The following is a 21,318-nucleotide window of genomic DNA, read 5'->3' on the forward strand; positions in this document are numbered from 1 at the left end:
AGAAATTTGTGTAAACCTGTACCAGCCAAAATAAAGTATACTTAAATAAATACATTAAAGTATACCTAAATACATACTCAAATTAAACAAATAAATATTTAAGTATACTAAAATCCTGACCTAATTATTGAGTCCTATTTTTGTACAAAATGTATAGACGTAAATTAGAATCACTTTTGATCACAAAAAATATGTATTCCATTTTTTTGTGTCAAAACTGTTGATTTTGGTTATTACTGTTACTGAATGGTGACAGTAGTAAAGTAAGCACCAATATCTCTTTTGGAACCCCCCCCCAACCCCCGGAGCAAATAATTCCAGTGGGCTAAATGTGCTCACTGGAGTAAATGTGAAACATAAGTCTTGAGGGACAGATCCTCTTCAGCAGATGGCTTTGTGTCAGTGTTGACCCTCTGATTTAAACCAAGACCAAACTAATTTTGTACAAAACAACCCAGGAAGTACTGGCTTACTTTTAAAAAGATGAATATTTAGTCTGAGCTACACAAAGTCACACCTTTTTAATGTGATGTTGAGACCTGACCTTTTATCAGCATGAGGTTGTCACATATTCTCGTGGCACAGATGGACAGGGTTGTATAGATCCTAAAAAGGCCACTGACTTAAGATGTGGGTCAATCTATTTTGAAGCAGGAAGACTTCAAGGACCCACATCATAAAAAAGAAAAGGTTAAAACATGCTGTCCACTTTAACAGCCCTGTGCAGACACAACCTTCCACCCAGTTGGTATTGTAATAGGCAGATAAGCAGTTAATTTCCTTTGTTTGTTAGTTGGCCTCCTCTTCTTAATCTCTCACAGAGCTTGTGCTTTAGATTCTCTGTTTTATATGTGGTTGTTTCATTTAAAGGGGACATAATTATTATACCATATTTCTCCGAGTTAACCTTGTTCCCTGGTGTCCTAATGAACATGTCTGTGACATGCTTTGGTCAAAATACCATAAGGATGAAGCACCACAGCAGTTCAATCAACCTGCCAAAACAGCCCTGTTCAGAACGCTCCGTTTAGTAGTATCTCCTTAGGTCCACCTTAAATGTCCACCTTAAAAAAAAGTAAAATGAAACAGGAAATAGGAAACAGGGACAGGAAATGACATCAGCCACCGAGGCTTCTGGGAGCTAACAGCAGTTAGCATTTGGAAAAGTGACCATTTGCAGGCTCTAGCAGGCACATTGCCGTCATATATAACATGTATCCACTGGACGGATAAATCCTCTGAGGCTGGAAGTTTGTGTAGGACTCTGCGCTGCACTGTGGAGCCAAGAATAGAACGGTTTTCGGATACCGGCACACCAGCACACTCTCGCATGTTTTACGGACAAACCGCAGCTCCACGAGACAATAATTCCAGGAATTTAGCGCGTTGTGACGTCCCAATGAGTGCGGAAGTCAACATTGCGTGTTTTATCTCCTGTACTTAGACTGAGGAGGACCACAAAAACATGAGTGAGTCATCTTTTTCCACACTTTGGGTAGGGTCTCGAGTCCCAAATATAAGGATTTAATTGATTTTGCATAATATGTCCCCTCTAAGAAACTTCATTGTCATTTTGGCATCCTTTATGTCCACTAACGCAAACACTAAAACCGAGGAGAATAATGACAGCAATTTACCAAAAGTTACAGCTAGATCATGATTGAAAAATCAGAATAAATTACTGAATAAAAATGTAAAATACAGAGCAAAATAAATGTCTGAAGTCAGGCAAACACCGTGTTTTTATGATGGTTATAAAGATAATTGAAGAGAAATAGCTCATTACAGCATTACCTAAAAAAAACAAAGCGTGAAAGATTAGGTTAAAGATTATTTTCTGTGTTTTCATTTGAGATGCTTTTAAAATGTTTGAGCCAAATCACACATTAGACAAATTGCTAGTGTTTTGGTGATTGTAGGTTATATAAAGATGGTCTTATCCATTACTGTAAAATGTCTTTTAGAACAGAAAACACTAATTAAAGCAGGTATCACAAGACTTTGAAAGTAATACGTGGCAAAACTTCAAAAGCTACTAAATCTTGTCTCATCATGCCGCAGTTTGGATGTACGTGCTTTTCCACTACATGGTCACGCCGTGCCTCACCACGCCTGTACCCAGTTTGGTTGGTGATGGTAATGCCCAGCACTAATAGATTAATTTTGTATCATAAATAGTATTATGAAGTATACATGTGATAAATACATATATATACATGTTCCCCCAGGTTTGTCATCTCTAAACAACTTAACAAATGATCATTGAAATATTGTAAACATCTGGCTTCGAATAAAGACTTTTGTTTTGCAAACCAATTAAACCTCCACACCTTCCATGAGTGAAACAGAAAGTTTGCTTTTGTTCTCATTGTTGTGTTGAACCTCTCTTACACGAGCACCTGAAGGACAGTCCTTGAACGCATCACTGCCCTTTTTTTTCCCATAGATAGCAATGATTATTGTATTTAGTTACATTGGGATTATACAAAACACATATAATTATTTTTTTTTTTTTATAAGCACACAGACACAAGTCAACACAAAGGCCAGCAGTGTTGCTTCCCACCAGGGTGAGACTTTTATGGAGAAAAAGAGACAGACAAAAATAAATGAAATAATAAGTCGAACACATGTTGACCCCAAAATAATAAAAAATAAGTTAAAGGTGCATTATGTAATAAATCTAAATCAACTGGCCATAAAATCCTCCTAATATGTCACAGAGACTCAGGAATAATGTTCATATAACAAACTGAACTCGCCAACAACAACAGTACAGACAAAATATTTGCATTCAAAAAAATATTTTGCAGGCTGCAAATCATGTTTATGTTTTGAAATCATGTTTTGGCATGTGGCGCCACCTACTGCCGTCTACCAATCACTGCAGTCAGTAGAGTCTCAGCTGCCGAGCAACCACGGGTTGCCAGTTACGTCGGAAAACGAAACCTAAAAGACCTCTTTTTTTGTTATTTGAATGTAGTAACCGTTTTTGGCCACATTCTTACATATGGCGCCTTTAACACATGACAATATAAAAAGAACGTAACAACGTAAAATATCAAGGGGGTGAAAAAACATTACAGAAATTGCACACAGAGACACATTATTACAACTCATTGTTATTTGATAACAGTGTCAGTTTCTGGTTCCAACTCACAGCCCCAACTGTCATCATTCCTCTTTAACTCGTTACACGTCCATGTGCAGAGTCAGAGACACGACGGAGCATTTCACGTCACAAAAATTAAACATTACAGAGTTCCTGGCATAACTGACGCGGCCTTGGCTGCCATTCACTGTGACACATTACACAGGATCAGGGGTGTCACGGTTGTAAATCAAATATTAATTGAAACAACGTCACAATTTTCGCTTGTGAATGAAACATTGATTCGAACCACGTCACAATCTCGCTTGTAAATCAAATATTGATCGGAATCACGTCAGAGCGACACAGAGCTACATGACTTCTCTTGTTTTTAGACTTAGTTTACAATTGACTAACCCTAACCCTAACCCAATTGTTGTTGTCACGTTCATATTGTTAATAAATGATTTAAATTTGACAATAAGGCCTTAGGGTGGTACATTGCAAACAAATGATGGCCATTATAACACTCTTGACACCATGTAGACAATTCAAATGGGAATTAAAAAATGAAATGAAGTAACTAGCCGACTTTGGAGAATCGTGACGCCCCTACACAGGATAAAACGATTGTTTTTCAGGGGCAAAAAGGTCTGCAGGGTTAGGGAAATATGTGATCACAGATGAGCTGCAGTGAGCTGTTAATAGGCTTGTTCTTCTGCGGTGATATAGGGATTCCAGGTTTCTGTGTCTGATGTTAGCTGTGAACTTCTCAAGGTCAGAGAAAATGCAGACAGTTGATGTGTGTCACACACAAACAGAAAGCATATCAGTGCAGGGACGACAACAACAACAACAACAACAACAACAACAACAACAACAACAACAACAACAACAACAACAACAACAACAACAACAACAACAACAACAACAACAACAACAACACCAAGAATGTCTGTACAGTCATATGGTCAGTATAATTTGTGCCAGTCAGGGTTAAATGTCGGTTTTTGAAAGACATCAACAAAGGCAACAACAGTCAGTCACACTCGTATGTACCATGTTTGTTGCATATTTTATTTGAAGAAGACCTGAATCTAGTGATTGAGACTGTTAATCAAGGGAGAATCATTTTACTTAATTTGCTTCCGGGTTCACCTTATGGCCTATGTGAGTCAACAGGCTGGTCGTAGAGCTGCACGACAGCGCCCCCCAGAGGCGTGGCGCACTTCCGTAATGGAATATGCAGGTGTTTTCCCTCGTGTATAATTTTGTTCATGCGTGTGTGCTTTCTGGCTAAACCCGCTTCGAGTGGAGCGTCTCTCGTTGAGCGGATCTGACCGGTCTGCCCAGTCAGCGACAAAACCTCAAGATCATACTGATTATGTAACTCGTAAAGAAGGCCGTGTGCCACGTTTGATGATTGGGTTTGTGTTTTCCCCACCACTCTGAGAATATGAGGGAAAATGGCTGAAAACATTGGAGACATCTGTCCTCAAGTGGACCACACAGAAATATCCAAGTGGCAACAGGTCATGACGTCAAGAATCTGAACTCATGTTTACTGACGTAATAAAGTGAGAAGTCAGTTATTTTTCCTATTGACAAAAGCCATATTCAGACATGATTAGTTTTACATGAAGAGCTTCTCAGTAATTGTATTCCTGTCCAAATGTGTCGTATCAGTAATCATTACCGGACGATATCGATAAAGATTACGGCTACTTTTACCTTGGGTAAAAAGGGTCCCGTGTAAATAGACCAGCCGTAAATATGTGTGTATACACTACACTCTTAGAAATAAAAGTGCTCAGTAGAACCATATACAGTTCTTTGGCTTGTCCTCATAGGAGAACCCTTTTTGGCTCCTCGTAGAACCTTTTTAAAAAGGTTCCACCTGGAACCCTTTTGGAGGGTTCCACCAAGAACCCCTTTAAAACTCTTTATTCAGGAAAGGGGTTTTAAAGGGTTCTCTGGATCAAAATGGTTCTTACTGGAACCATTCGTGTTACCAAGAACCAGATGCATAGCAGCTTATCAGAAGCAAATGGTTCCAGGTACAACCTCAGCTCTTGTAGGACCCTTTTTGGAACCCTGATTTCTAAGAGTGTAATGTTCAAAAATGTGTATTTCCCTGTCTATTTGAACCAGCTCTATTCATTTCTGTCATGGCCTTCCCCTTATTTTCTGTCCGACTCTTCCAATGTGATTTTCTAAATGCTTGATACACTAAACCAGGGCTATTCAACTAAGATTTCCGGAGGGGAAGCCTCAACCCCTGTACTGCTATTTTGTGTTGCATTTTGTTGTATGGATACAAATAGATTCAAAATGTTATAGATTATTCCGCATTATTTATTGAAATGGCTGCTAGTTTTGTGCTAAAAAGAAAAGTAACAAAACCACCAACATTCAGGTACGATACAAATTGCGTATAGTGCAAAAAGGTCATAGTTACAGTACCACCAACATTTGGATCAGGCTCTTACAAAATTAGAAGTAACAATATAAACAACATTAAGGTGCAATGGCCACAAAAGGCTATTTTGGCAGAAATATAAGTAACAGCACCAATAATATTCCGGTACACCTGCTACAGTTGGCTCTTAGCGCAAAATATTCTGGTACATATATAGGCTGCCTACAATTACAGATGTACTAGTATTTGCCAAAAAGGGACACAAAGTATCACAAAGTGTCGCAAAGTGCCAGAAATACGCAAAAGCTACGGTTTTATTGGCTTTTTAATAATACATTCATTATTTATGGGTTAATGGGCCACGGGCCGGTCCAAATTGCTCGAAGGGGCCTGATCTGGCCCCCGGGCCTTAAGTTGGATAGCTTTGCACTAAACCATATGGACAGAACAAGCAAGTCTTTGTGGACATCCTGCCCAAGGAGGCACTTGTATGCAGCCACACTCACACATGAGCACACAGTGATAACATTGAGGGGGGAGGGGATCACTCAGAGGAGATGTTTTTTTCCTCACTGTATTGTGGTTGTGTTCAGTCTGCATCTGCAAACCCTGGCCCTGTGTGAAACACAGCAGGTAGGTGAGAGACCCAGAGGTGCAATGACTCAAATACACAACAAACCTCACGTTAGTTATATCCCGTGTCCCTCGGTCATTTGTTTGTGTTTATAACAGTGCATGGAGTCAACTTTTACATACATTTGAATGAAAGACTCTGGGGCAAAAATGTGGGATCAAACCATTTTGGTCACCTCGGCTGTCATCGTCTACAATGCTGCTCACGCGGCAAAGAAGAAGAGGAGGGAGGGAATGGCAGTTTGTGCGTCTTCAGTGAGCTTCAGTCGCAACATTAGATGTTCGTTTATACCACATGTGTCAAACTCAAGGCCCGCCGTGTCATTTTATGTGGCCCGCGAGTGATTGATTGCTCTTAAAAATCAGTGTTAAAATAGGTCTATGCTGCTTTAAGGCATGCATTGACCGTAAACTACATTTCCCACAATGCATGGCCAAGTGATGGCACCGCCACTAGATCGCAGGGTATCATTGTATATGCATCATGGGACGAGTGAAATTGAATAAGTGATAAATACTGAAAGTTATTTAGAAATATGTGATGTAGTAGTTACCTTTTTTTTTACATTATATTTGGTTACATTTAGTTACATTTCTTCTGTATGTCAGTTACATCTGGCCCTTTGAGGGTAACCATTATGCTGATGTGGCCCTCAGTGAAAATGAGTTTGACACCCCCTGATTTATACAGGGTTTGGTATCAGGCACATTGTTGTCCACGACTTCATAGAAAGCAACAGAGCACATGGTTGTTCTGTTGATGCATGTGTTTCTATCTGCATTTCAGTTTTATTTATGTGTGTTTTTTTTAGGTTTTGTGTCATTTTTGTTTTTGCAGCGATGCATGTGTTTTTGAATTCTGCAGCGTTTGTGAATATGCAGCACTGTTTCTCCTCCTGCGTGTGTTCTGGATCACGCACCAACACTTCAAGCTAAAACAGGGACACACACACACACAGGGACACACACACACACACACACCCACACACCCCTGCACCTCCAGCTCACCTAATTGGCTGCAGTTAATAGGAGGACCAGCTCCAGTATCAGTGTCAGGAACCAATCAGGGGTCAGCAGCAGCAGCTTACCCTCAGCTCCGAGTCCCACCCAGCCCCTCCCACACTGAGCCTCTTTTTAAATAACACAGCCGGGCGGCGTGAGGGTCAATCTGGAGTTGGAGTTCCGTCCATCCTCCTCCTGAACAGACCCCCACGTGAGCGTCCAATATCAAACTCTGACGCCTCGTTACTGCTCAGCTCATTTGTTAAAAACACAGTTCTGTGGATGATTGGAGTGTTTTGCTGCTGCTGGACCTGCTGTGGGCTGAATTCATCACCTGTCTCTCCTCATCACAGCATCATTGTGGGCAGACACGCACCGGTTAGTCTTGGTATGTACAGTACAGTATCTACACATTCACGCGCAATGTGTCCTTTTTTTTTTCAACTGTAGCGCGTGCATGAAAAGTTCACGAGCCGGTTATTCTGTTACAAATTTGTTCTGACGATGGAACTTAAAACGATGTTTGAAAAAGGGGTGTGAATTTTTGTAAGTGTGAATTTTTGAAAAGTCAATTTTTATCAAATTTACAACAATATATATATATATATATGTAAAAAAAATTGAAAGTGTGAATTTTTGAAAAATTCACTTTTTTATCAAATTTACAACTATTTTTTTTTATATATATATAGGCAATACAATATTGTTGTAAATTTGATAAAAAAAAGTGATTTTTTCAAAAGTCACTCTTTATCAAATTTACAACAATATTTTATATATATATATGTTCACACTTTCCAAAAAAAATATTTACATATATACACACACATATATATATATAATGTTATATATTGTATATGTCTAAAATGTTGCATTTTTAAAATGATATTTAACATTTAGCTAAATCTAAATGTAGATTCAACATTTGAATTTAACATGTAAAGTTCATTCATTACTTTATATACAAGTACGTTTACTGCATACATGAAGTAGTTCAAATTAAATAATTCAAAGTGGTATTAAATATACACAATAAAACTACTACCTACTGTGCTTTGTCGAATTGAAAGCACAAACTATATTATATCTATCTACAAATTCCAGGAACGCCTGTCTGTCTGCGTGTGTTTCTGTCTGTTATTCGCATATTATCTCTCCAACTTCCAACAGTGCGATTGATTTCAAACTCGACACGTGTCTTGCTACGGGCACGAGTAAGTGCAGTGCCAAGTTTGAAGTTGTTTGGATAAGTGATGCAAAAGATATTGTTATATAGATCGGTAAAAGAAGCACACACACACACCGGCGCTCTACTGTAGCCACTCCCCCTCTCGCTCACACAGCACAGTGACCCCCAACCGCAGACCCGGTCACCCCACTTCTCCCCGGGAGGCGTTACAGGTCTCTCTGCACCGAGGAAGCTTCTTTTTTCTGCAGCTGTCACCGTACTGAACTGTAGCTCTGCGTCCCGGTGACAGCCAACCAGCTGTTATGCAACCATGTAGTTTATTGCATACCATTATGTCAGTGTCCCTTTTTGCCTCTCTACCATACACAAATAAAAATGTCACTGAACTTTTGCTGTGTAATAGTAACAATGTGCACGTTCAAACACACCAAACAAACAATTACTAAAAACACACACACAAAAAAACAGATTTTGAATGGGCACTGCACTAGTTACTTCAAAGATAGATAATCTTCATCCTTTTTTTTACATGAAGTACAGACGTAATTTGTCCAATTAAATTCAATTAAATTGACTTGAAACCATAAAGTGCTAATACAGATTTAACAAATGTTATGTTCAGTGGAAGGAACTTTACGCGCCGTTAAATTGTGCAGTAAAAGTACTTTTTATTGTGATGGATATTTTCTAATACAGAGACACGAATGATGGCGTGAGTGACACCATCTGTGTCTCCTCTCTGCTCCATCTTGTCTTTATCGGTATATGTGTATATATATATATATATATACACATATATACATACATACATTTATATGTATATATGTGTATATATATATATATACACATATATACATACATACATTTATATGTATATATGTGTATATATATATATACACACATATATATATACATATATGTGTGTACATGTATGTATGTATATATGTGTATGTGTGTATATATATATATGTATATATATATATACGTGTATGTGTATATATATATATATATATATGTATATGTGTGTATATATTTATATATATATATACACATATATACATATATATGTGTGTATATGTATGTATGTATATATGTGTATGTGTATATATAAATACACACATTGACTTGTAGGTCCGTAAAGTGTCAGAAAATATTGATCATATTTACCAAACCTGGAAATGATGATGCTGTCAAATGGCTTGTTGTTTTTGTCCGCAAACCAAAATGATTCCGTTTTAATGATTTCTTTTGTTATGTGGAGCAAATATTCACATTTAAGCTGAAAACTCAAAGCGATTGAGTTATCGCGATAGTTGATGATTTATTAAAGGTGCCATATGTAAGAATGTGGCCAAAAACGGTTACTACACTCAAATTCGAAATACAGAGGTCTTTTTAGGTTTCGTTTTCTGACGTTTCTGGCAACCCGTGGTTGCTCGGCAGCTGAGACTCTACTGACTGCAATGATTGGTAGGCGGCGGTAGGTGGCGCCACATGCAAAAACATGATTTCAAAACATAAATTTGCAGTCTGCAAAATATTTTTTTTTATGCAAATATTTGGCTGTACTGTTGTTGTTGGTGAGTTCAGTTTGTTATATGAACATTATTCCTGAGTCTCTGTGACATATTAGGAGGATTTTATGACCAGTTGCTTTAGATTTATTACATAATGCACCTTTAATTAATCATAATTCATTGATGTAGCCCTAGTTTGAGGAAGGATATGCATAGAGAGATTCTCATCATTTAATGTCAGCAGTATGTGCACTTCCACAATCACATTGGGTAATATTTTAAATGCTTCAGTTTGTTGTTTCTTCCTACTCTGAGGTCTTTAATTTGTCATCAATAATGTTAATCACAAACATGGAGCAGTGGAGTTGAGGCTGATGGTCAATGTACAGTTTGTGCAGGAGTTGCTCTGAATGGAAAAGTACTGCGAGGAGGGGTGTGTGTACGTGAGAGAGGGAGTATGAGTGAGAGGGAAGTGAGAAGTATTCATATACTGTAAAGTGTGAATCTGAACTCCTGCCATAACTCACTTAAACACCTGTATGAAAGTAAATACTATGTTGAATACTGAGGCTGATGATGCAAGTGTCATGTTCAAAGACACCAGAGCAGGGGTGTCCAAACTTTTTGCTTACCAGATTTGGTAAAGTGAAAACGCGTGAGGGGCCGACCATTCGTAAAGTGCTCTTCGTAGGTTACGCAGAGTCCTCTGCGTCGACGGAGAGCCTGTCGGAGAGTCTCTGCGTCGTCTCCGACTGCGCAAAATATTATTTTAGTGTCCGTCACTCCGTCAAGGGACAACGGAGACGGCAAGGGCTGCGATTGGTTCTCAGGACAGGCCGAGGTAACGCTGCTTTGTGCCGGCCACTGTGCGCACCGAGCGTCCGCAGAGGCGGAGCTGATCCCCGCCGACAACGTCGCTGCCAAACTATAAATATGTCATATCTTAATACACAAACCACATGTATAGCCACATATCATTGATTTTATAACAGAGGCTGCGGGCCGGTGAAAATTTTAACATGGGCCACAATTGGCCCCCGGGCCGGACTTTGGACATGCCTGCACCAGAGGCAACAAACCTCCTTTGTGCCCACATTCTTGCAATCTTCAAGAATCAACTCGATTTGTTTCCTTTTGATTTGTTACAATCAGCTCTACCAAAAGAAACAATCTGTTGACGCAAGTTTGCAAAATGTTTGTCCTCAGAAATGTGATGTGTTCATTTTATCTAACACATTCGTTACTTCACAGCAGCACGAGTGACTTACTTCCATGTATGAGCTTCTGTAGAGTAGCAATGGGAACAAACCTCTGGAGCATGTCCAATTTGTTTTTGGTTTCATTTTCTAGTAGTAGCCTGTAGTTGGATGCAAACAGCCACAGTACATTTTACCACCTAAGAAAGGCAATCAGACAACTTGCCAAGTCGGAGAATAAACCCAGAGGAGAAAATTAATTGATTGGCCATGTGCGTCTGACTCCGTCTCTGTAGGTGGCACTGTACCTCTCTATAAGCTAATGTGTCTTGTATCAGCTTCCTGTTGACCTTAACGTCACAGAACGTGAACGGTGAGATGGATCGTGCTGTGGTTCTGTATTCTGTTTCGTACCTGCGCTGTACATGTTCACCGTGGTATTAGATGGAGCATGGTTCTTGTGGTTGCCGTGTTGTCCGAAGAACGACGCCACCACCGTATGATTTGCGGCATCGGTACTGCAGTTTATACGTGGTTTCCTTCTACTTCTGGGTCAAAGACCAGAAATGTTGATGTATGTGCAGCATGCCAAGTCCAACTCCAGTCTGACTAAGCGTACACATGCAGGAGTAATCGGACTATGAATCACATTATCCAGGTATGTTAGTCCGACTAAGACTAGCTTGATTTTCGTCAAATGTGTTTACAAGACATTAAGAACACCAAATTATTGTCTTAGTCCGACTAAAATCGGACTTTTAACATGCGTGTAAACACTGATTGACAGGTATGTGTCGGAGTGGAATTCATTTCAATACCTAAAAATGATAGTATGCATGCTTATTTTTCCATAAGAGGTAACTGTTTGTGACAAAATAACAGTGGTCTTAAAATGTGGCTCAAGTCGCAAAGTAGAAATAATAATGTAAATGTATAGATATGTAAATGTCAGGAAAAATGCGCCCCACCCCCATTATCCCTAACTTTACCTAACCCTAACCCAAACCTTAACCTAACCACGATTTAAATCTTAGCCCTTAACTTAACCTGTTCCTCAGAAATGATGTCCAGCCTCAGTAGGACCAGGTTTTGGTCTCCATATGGACTACTGGTCCTGATGTGTGTATGCTGATCAGTTGCAACAAGTATCTATTGAAATCTGAGTTTCTGGTTTGCCAAGTCTGAGGTTATGTAATAATCCTCCACTTTCTCATTCTTAATAATTGATGATGGTGCTATGCCATATCTTTAAGTTCATATTCTTGCAATACAATGTCCAGTCATTAATATGTTCATTGATAATGTTCCATCATGTTTACCTATTACACTTTGACATCAAATCAAGTCACAATAGCAATATATCTTAGGAAAAGCAACAATTAGATGTTTACCCTGAGGAATTATCTTCAATCAATCAATCAATCTTTATTTGTATAGCCCACAGTTTACAAAACATAGTTTGTCTCACGGGACTTCACAGGGTTGGTAACATCCTCTGTCCTTAGACCTTCGACCAGGGTAAAGAAAAACTACCAGGGAAAAAACCCTTGTAACAGGGAAAAAAGGGTAGAAACCTTAGGGAGAACCACAGGTGAGGGATCCACTCCCTGGACGGACAGACGTGCAGTAGATGTTACCCAAAGAACATGAACTTTTAATATCTGTGTTGCAAAAGAAAAATGATGCCAGTGCAGTCAAACGAAATTCCCCAACTCCTTAACCATATCCACATGCTCTGCTCTCCATATGGACCATATATACTGTACATGCATCATCAGTATAGGGACGGTGAGACACCGACATGAGGTCTGAAGCACAGCTTCTCAATTACATGCACGTTATCCAAAGATTAGTTCATCTGACCAAAATTGACAAATCCCTGCACGTCTCTGAATATCCGTGCATTAGCCTTCCTGTTTGTAGTGTCTTAAAAGGAAAAGCCATCAGCTTTTATGGACTATTCCATTCTGTTCCACTGCAACGAGAGATTGTTGCCTTTCACGGGTTACATATTAACTTCCTTTCAGTTTTTATTGTTTTTTTAAAATCTGGTACTGAACACTCCAGACTTCCAATTACTGTAATATATATATATATATATATATATAAAATGAAGTGTGACTGGACTAGGCTTCAATATTTGAAATCATGCCGTTTCATATGGTCTACATCCACACCATGCATACATCCTGTCTCTGGGGAGGGTCAGATAATTCACATTCACTGGCCAGATCTTTAGAGACATCACGCACATTACACTAAAAGAAAAAAAGCAAAGGGAGGAAGGGAGGGAGGGAGACGTATAGGGAGACTTTTACAACTCCTAACTTGGTCAAGAGGTGTACATTACCCCTATAGAGGGACTCCAGACCTCTCTGAGCAGTAATATATCTCACAGTATGTTACAAAGATTGAAATATAGCAGATCTTTCTCAATAAACATACTCAAAGTCCACAAATCAACCTTCTTACCTCTGCAGTAAAATAAAATGTTCAGAAGTCACTGTTTTGTGCCTGCCTGGTGCCAAAAAGCACATGTTTAGCAGTACCCAAAGCAGCAGCACCTATTAGACACTAACTTTTAAGTGTCTGGAAAAAAATGTACTGGACTGGAAGACATACCTCTCCACTCTTCTCAAATGTTCTTTTTTTTTTTTTACAACCAGGCGCAAAATACCAGCAGGCCACAGAGAATTCTGCCACCCATGTGGTTGCTTAAAGCCCCATCACGCAAGTGCTTGGTAGGATTGCAGAGATTCTCTGAGTATTTAATAGTAGCTAGCATCAAATAGCATGTGCACCTTCATTTGTGTAGGATTCTCTAGGAATTCTCCCATTTTTACAACTTAGTTTACAATCGACTGCTTAACGTTCATATTGTTAATGAATGATTTAAATTTGACAATACGGCATTAGCGTGGTACATACGACGATACGCCCAGTATCTCGTCAGTGCCTGACTGAACTGGAGATATTTAATATCTGACTGAACTGGAGATATTAAATATCTCCAGTTCAGTCAAGTTTGATGGTTTTTCCGAGCATGGACAGCAAGCTTTAAATCACACCACAAATTTTCAATAATATTCAGGTCTGGGGACTGAGATGGTCATTCCAGAGCGTTGTATTTGTTCCTCTGCATGAATGCCTTAGTAGATTTTGAGCAGTGTTTAGGGTCATTGTCTTGTTTAAAGATCCAGCCAACGGCACGACTTCAAATTTGTCACCGATTCCTGGACATTGTTCTCCAGAATCTGCTGATATTGAGTGGAAATCCATGCGACCCCAACTTTAACAACAAGATTCCCAGTCCCTGCACTGGCCACACAGCCCCACAGCATGATGATGGAACCACCACCACATTTTACTGTAGGTAGCAAGTGTTTTTCTTGGAATGCTGTGTTCTTTTTCCGCCATGCATAACACGCCCCTTGTTTTACCCAAATAACTCTATTTTAGTTTCATCAGTCCACAGCACCTTATTCCAAATGTGCTTTAGCAAACCTCAAGCAACTCTGTTTGTGGCAGGTGCAGACAAGGATTTTTCTGCATTACTCTTCCATACAGCATCTCCTTGTGTAAAGTGAATAGTTGAATGATGCACAGTGACACCATCTGCAGCAAGATGATGTTGTAAGGTCTTTGGAGCTGGTCTGTGGGTTGACTGTGACTGTTCTCACCATCCTTCACAAACCATACTTTCCTGTTGGTTAGTATCAGATACAAAATGCAGCTGGGAATGTTGACTATGCATGTCATTGCCTTTGATCTGTTAAAGTTCGATTGTCTTCGCCAATTGTTACCCAGAAGGCGTGCGAAAGTCACAGCATGCACTTTGATTTTGGTTGGTCTTCTTTCACTAAACTGCAGAATGAGTTTCACTGCAAAATGATGACAGAAGTGTCCATTCAGGCTCTCATCATAAAGAACAGAGAATCGATCTATGATAAAAGGTAAATAAAAGAATGACATAGCTTTGATTTTAGCTATGTCATCACTTTAGATTTTAGGTTAGCTATACCACACAGGAGTTGAGAGGAAAATGACAAAAACAATTGCCACTCAATCAACCTACAGTATATTGTTTACTGTACTCCTAAGAAATTAGAAAAGTGCACTCGTCTTGGTCTTGACGATTCGCGATCCACGATACGGATTCTGTGATAATTAATACACTGCAAGACAATCACATAGCGATACATCACAACATCTGTCTCACAGGAAAAGTTAACAGTGCAGGATTTCTCTATTTATTCACAACGGAGAACATAGTCGTTAAAGTTTGTGTTTTGAAGGTGGATGGAGAGCATCACTTAACGCAGTTTTCTCCACCATTATCCCGCTGTAAACTCCCTCTTTCTTCGACGTGGTAACTCCTGCCCAAGTTTTTACTCATTCATTTGTGCAGCGCCACCACGAGGAGACATCAAGTAACCACCCCCGGTGAGTGAAACTGCCAGGGACTGTTTGCATCAAAGGGCCAATTCCAATTCCTATCTTAATCCTCAATCTTAACCCTCAAGCTCAACCCTTAATCTTAACTGGCCCTCAAAACCAAGTGTTGAGGGTTATTTAGTCACTTAGAAATGGGACACCCCTTAAATGCAGATACGTCTTCAGACTGCAGGGGGCAGAATAACGCGAAAGCTGCGTCCAGTCTGTCAACTCCAAAAAAGAAGAAGAACACATTTACGTCACCATTATTTATTACAATCCCTTTGTCAGTCAAGTTATTAGGTTGTCAGTTAGTTATAAGATGATACTCATACAAATACCACAACCACAGACATATTCAGCTGACAGTTACCACACACCACGGCTTATTGAAAAGTAAACCATAGCAAACGATCGCTTGTCCGCACCGGCCGGCTATTGACAAAAGATCGTAAAATAAAAATAAATGTTACGCAACAATGACGTCAGTAATCCATAATGTGGGCCTAAACTAAGATAATACAATGGTTTTCATAATTTTTATATCTCTATTAACAAAGAAAATACTTAATTTGTAGCGTACTCGTTTCGCGGGCATCTTTGTTAAAGCAAAACATGCAAAGCATTCTGGGTAGCCCTTGCTCCCAAGGGTGGTCTCGGAGAATCTCAATATTGAGGGCGATACAGCCCTTAAACTCGCCCCTCAACTTAATTTATCTGAGAATCGGGACAGCACTTGCACTAGAGGGAGCGCATTTTTGAGATTGAGGGTTAAGATTGAGGATTAAGCAAAGGAATTGGAATTCACCCAAAATATCAAAATTTGCCCTGGCGTATCAATTATGGTATTGCACGAGGAAGGGCGACCATATATCACTAAATCCGTCTTGACGCTAACACTACTATTTAAACTCTGCAGAGTATGGTATGTCAGGGCTGCAACACACATACAGAACCTAAACATGAGCCACGTCGGTGAGCTTCTCAAGGCTTTTGTAGACTTTGGCAAGGAGCCAGCTCCCCCCAGCCCCTCACCCATTCCTTCCATACCCTCCCTTCAACACACCCCCACGTCCTGCCCATGTTTTTAGAATGTATTCTTTGCACAGGCAAATACTCTTTTCCTTTCCTCGTTCCTCCCATGTGAATATACCGTCCAGTGTTTGCATTCTTTCTGGCTGGAGTTTTATGATTTGAGCCAAAGCTTTCTGTATAGGTTCTCTGTCAGTCATGGACAGGATGAATGGGTATTCTAAGAAACTGCCTGAGGCCTTATCTACACAGAAACAAAACGTTCCTAATATGATCTTTTTCGCTCTTTTCGTAAACGTCTTCATTCACACCAAACCATTCTAAATGACTAAAAGCTGTGGTATATATGCCAGGCCTTGAAATAGGAATACACCAAAAACAGAGAGAATGTTGTGTATGCACATGTGGACTGTGTACAAACTTTTTTTAAATACAGCTTGATCTGACCAAGTATACTAGGGCTGCAACTAACAATTATTTTCATAATCGAGTAATCAACCGTGGGCCCACGGTTGGTGTCATGGTTTGCGCTCTCGCCTTTGCAGGAAGAACACCCAGGTTCGTGGGTTTGAGTTCCAGTTGGAGCAACTTTGAGCCCCCGGTTGGAACAAGGGCCTTTCTGCAAAGAGTTAGCATGTTCTGCCCGTGTGTGCGTGGGTTTTCTCCCGTCCAAAAACATGCAATATGGGGATTAGGTAAATTGGTCACTCTAAATTGACCAAAGAGAGTGAATGGTTGTTTGTCTCCATATGTGGCCCTGCGATGGACTGGCGAATTGTCCAGGGTGTGACCCCGCCTATCGCCCTATGTCAGCTGAGATAGGCACAGCACCCCCCGCGACCCTCCAGTATAGGATAGAGCGGTAGATAATGGATGGATGGAGTAATCGACTGCTTGTTTGGTCCTGGAAACGATGATGTTCTTGAATGTCTTGTTTTGTCCACTGACCAAAATGATTCAGTTTTAATGATTTCATTGTTATATGGATGAAAGAAACGAGAAAATATCCACATTTAAGAAACCGATAAATCAATGTAGTGGTTGAAACGGCCATTGCAAAACTGTGTCTATGTCGCATTTCCTGGATTTTTCTCAAATGTTCCCGTTTCTTTGTTTGTTTCTGTCTTTGTCCGACAGGAAACGTGCACCCGTAGTTCAAGAACTGTAGTTCAAGATGGCTCTGAATGTGCCCGGTCTGGTGGTGATGGCAGTGTTCTACCTGGTGATCTTGGGCACTGGCATTTGGGCGTCCATGCGCTCAAAGAAGGCGGAGAAGAATTGCATGGGTAATGGCATGGAGATCACGCTGCTGGCCGGACGCAACATCAACTTGCTTGTTGGCATCTTTACTCTCACAGGTAAAGCAGTTGGAGGGAACTTTTTTCACACGTGTATGAGTTTCTCTTTCTTCATCAGTTGTGGCCAATAGGGAAAATTCTATTTAAGTGTATAAGTATTTATTATTAATTATATATTATATTATTATGTATTATATACGCCATTTTCTATAGCGTGTGTTCTGTCTCCATCTGCAGCTACGTGGGTGGGTGGAGGCTTCATCCTTGGTATCGCTGAAGCAACATACAACCCAACGCTGGGCGCAGTCTGGGCCCTCATGCCCGTTCCTTATGTACTGACCTTCTTCTTAGGTGAGTGCCACAAATGTAACCCCCCACATCTACCCATACACCGCCTGCAGCATTCCCACCCCTCGATTTTTGAACGAAACACCGTTAGCTGACTGATGTGCGTGCCGGATTTAATGGGATACAACTGCAGGAGTGAAACTGATCTAACGGTTGGTGTGCGTGCACTGCAGTGTCAGGTTTACGGATTTAAATAGACACAAACATAGATGTGGAACTTTTATTCAGCCTGACTTAGTCTTGCCGGGAAAAGTCAGCAACATTTCCACACCAGGAAACATGGACGTAAGATGTTTAAAAATTTGAGTTAAATTTAGCAACATGTATTGGTGAAGTTGCATGTTGAAGGTCTTCCCTTCCAAGTGTGTCGGAGCAACGATGATGCCTTCAGTTAACATCAAAACTCAAAAGATCTTTAGTTTGTTCATTGTCGGCTCTAAAAGGCTAATTCGGAGATTATTATAAAGAACGATATATATATATATATATATATATATATATATATATATATATATATATATATATATATACTATTTAGTAAGTAAAATATACAAGTATAATTATTTTATCTTCAATTTCAGACACTGGACTTTTAAGTTTTCCTTGTTTGTTACGGCAGGAATCAGGTTTAGAAGACGTTATTTTACTATTCGTCATTTATTTCGATATTCATATACTTCTGGCGCCACGCAACAATAAAAGTGTCATTCATTTTAAAAATAGGTTCACTAGAAATCCGTCATGCAACAGGTGCAAAGAGACTTGGATTTCCTGCTCCTGAAGTCACCAAACTCCCTCTGTAAACATTTGAAACAGGTCAGGTTTTCACTGCTCAGGCTTACAGTGTCGCAACCGCCTGCGTGGGGTGAGAATGGTGGAAATGGGGAAACCCCAAATTCCCAGATCAGGAAACATTCCCTTGCCTGTTCTTGTGAATTGTTGACCAGTGTTAAGTTAAACTGAAAGTGTTTACGGTGTGTCCCATTTAAAGCAAATACAGAGATTATGCTCGTAACACATTTTGTATGTAAGAATTATGGGGTGAGTTCATTTTTGTAGGCGTGTCTAACATATGGCTCGATGATGCGTCAGGGCCATAGTTGACATGGCTCCTCCTCAAAAGCTCAGAAAGCGTTATCAGCAGTGTGACGTTAAGCTGCTCCTATACTGCCTTCGGTTTGCTAGCTAGCTGAGGTGTCTTTGTCTTGACAAAGTGTCTGACCTGGATACAAATAATTCTAGATGAGGAAATGGAGTAGAGAACAGTAAGAAGAGCAGAATCCTGCTGCGAGGCTGCAGTACCACTAATAGAGAAAGAGGGGGACAGAGAACAAAACCAGCTCTGTGTTTGTGTCCAGTACGTCGTTAAAGTCGCCATTTGTAAGAATGTGGCCAACAACGGTTACTACACTCAAATTCAAAATACTGAGGTCTTTTACGTTTCTTTTTCGTTTTCTCCGCCATTGTAGCTCAGGCGTAACTCAGCAGCTGAGACTCTACTGACAGCAAAGATTGGTAGACGGCAGTAGGTGGCACCACATGCCAAAACATTATTTCAAAACTTGATTTGCGGTCTGCAAAACATTGTTTTTAATGCGAATATTTTGTCTGTACTGTTGTTGTTGGTGAGTTCAGTTTGTTATATGAACATTATTCCTGAGTCTCTGTGACATATTAGGAGGATTTTATGGCCAGTTGCTTTAGATGTATTACATAATGCACCTTTACCAAAATGGTGAAAATGTTGCTTCCTTACAGGTTTAACAGGATGTTTGATACCGATGTATTTGCACAAACATTGGCGGATTTTGCAGACTTTGGTCCCCACTGAAGTAAATAGGCCAGAATGTGTGTGTGGCAGTGCATTAGAAGGAGAGGTCACAACAATAATGCTTTGGTCTCCACACATATTTCGACTCTTAGCGAGCGATTGTGGTCAGTCATACATATGTCTGTGGGGTAACAAATTTAAAGGAGAGATTTGTATCACTTTAGAGTATGTAAGTGTATTTTGATTTTATACTGACCTCTGTACTCCTGTACTCCAGGTGGCTTTTTCTTTGCCAAGCCCATGAGAGAGAACAAGTACGTGACAATGATGGACCCATTCCAGCAGAAGTATGGGAACATGATGAGCAGTGCCCTGATCCTTCCCGCACTGGTCGCAGATGTCCTGTGGGTGGCACGCACACTCGTCAGCCTGGGTAAGTTCCTTCACGCTCATCAACTGTCTGCCACTATATCATGTGCAGTCGTGGAAGCGTAGACAGACCTTAGGGACGCAACTTAGCACTAACATTAGGGTAGAAAACCCGTAACTGAGGTGTGGACCAACTCATTCACAGCACAAAGCTTTTTTACTACTAGCTAGATTAACCGTCACATAGGTGCTGCAGGTTGGCGGTAAGTCTAAACGTGATAACGGGTGTCATCGGAGCCAATATGTACGACAACACGACGTAACATTTCCCCTCTTTCTACGATCGTTGTTTTGAAACCACGATATGCATTTAAGGTAGATCTGCCACAGTTACAGGTATATTTGAGGCTTTTTTTTTTTTTTTAAATGGGGGCGTACTTATGCAGGGTCAGTTTATACATTTTCAGCAGATACAGGAGAACTGTGACTAGAGCCTTAGATCGGGCCCAAAAAAATCAAGCCTGACGTCGACCCGAGCCCGTGCACGTTGAGTCCGAGCCCGACCCGGCCCGACACATTAACTGCAATTACGAGCCCGAGCTCGATTTAAACCCGACATTTTTTTAATACTTGAGCTGTAAACGTACACGTACGTCCACGTCCTCCCCACAGCGGGACCTTGTTGTACCTGCTGCCACAGTCTAATTTACAACAACAACAGAGCCGCTATGAGATCCGCATATGTTGCTAATGACGATATACGCTTCCTGGTTTTTAAATGATGCGTTCACGGCCGCAGGTTTTTACACCTTCGCACAGTACGACGTGCTATAACATACCACGCGAACACAACGAGGGAGGAAAAACACACATGCTTGATCAAGGGCCCGACTCGAGGATCGTGGCGGGAAATATTTTCTAACCATGACACAATTTACACACTGTTTTCGTGTGAATGTGGACAGAAGCTAGAACAATAACAGTCTTACTGTTAACTGCTATATTAGGATTGTTTTTCA

General features: G+C 40.3%; 1 protein-coding gene across 1 annotated transcript in view; it reads left to right on the top strand.

Moving 5' to 3' along the window:
- The first annotated feature begins 7,330 nt into the window (after nt 1-7,330).
- The window catches only part of LOC310941056 (high affinity choline transporter 1-like), a 27,814-nt gene continuing 13,826 nt past the window's right edge, over nt 7,331-21,318 (top strand). Inside the window, exons 1-4 of the mRNA XM_083906129.1 lie at nt 7,331-7,533; nt 17,651-17,871; nt 18,049-18,162; nt 20,208-20,363. Coding sequence (XP_083762255.1) covers nt 17,688-17,871; nt 18,049-18,162; nt 20,208-20,363 — 454 coding nt within the window. The 5' untranslated portion in view covers nt 7,331-7,533; nt 17,651-17,687. The remainder of the gene's footprint in view (nt 7,534-17,650; nt 17,872-18,048; nt 18,163-20,207; nt 20,364-21,318) is intronic.

Source organism: Microchirus variegatus, assembly GCF_963457635.1.
Source record: "Microchirus variegatus genome assembly, chromosome: 19".
Taxonomy (NCBI): domain Eukaryota; kingdom Metazoa; phylum Chordata; class Actinopteri; order Pleuronectiformes; family Soleidae; genus Microchirus; species Microchirus variegatus.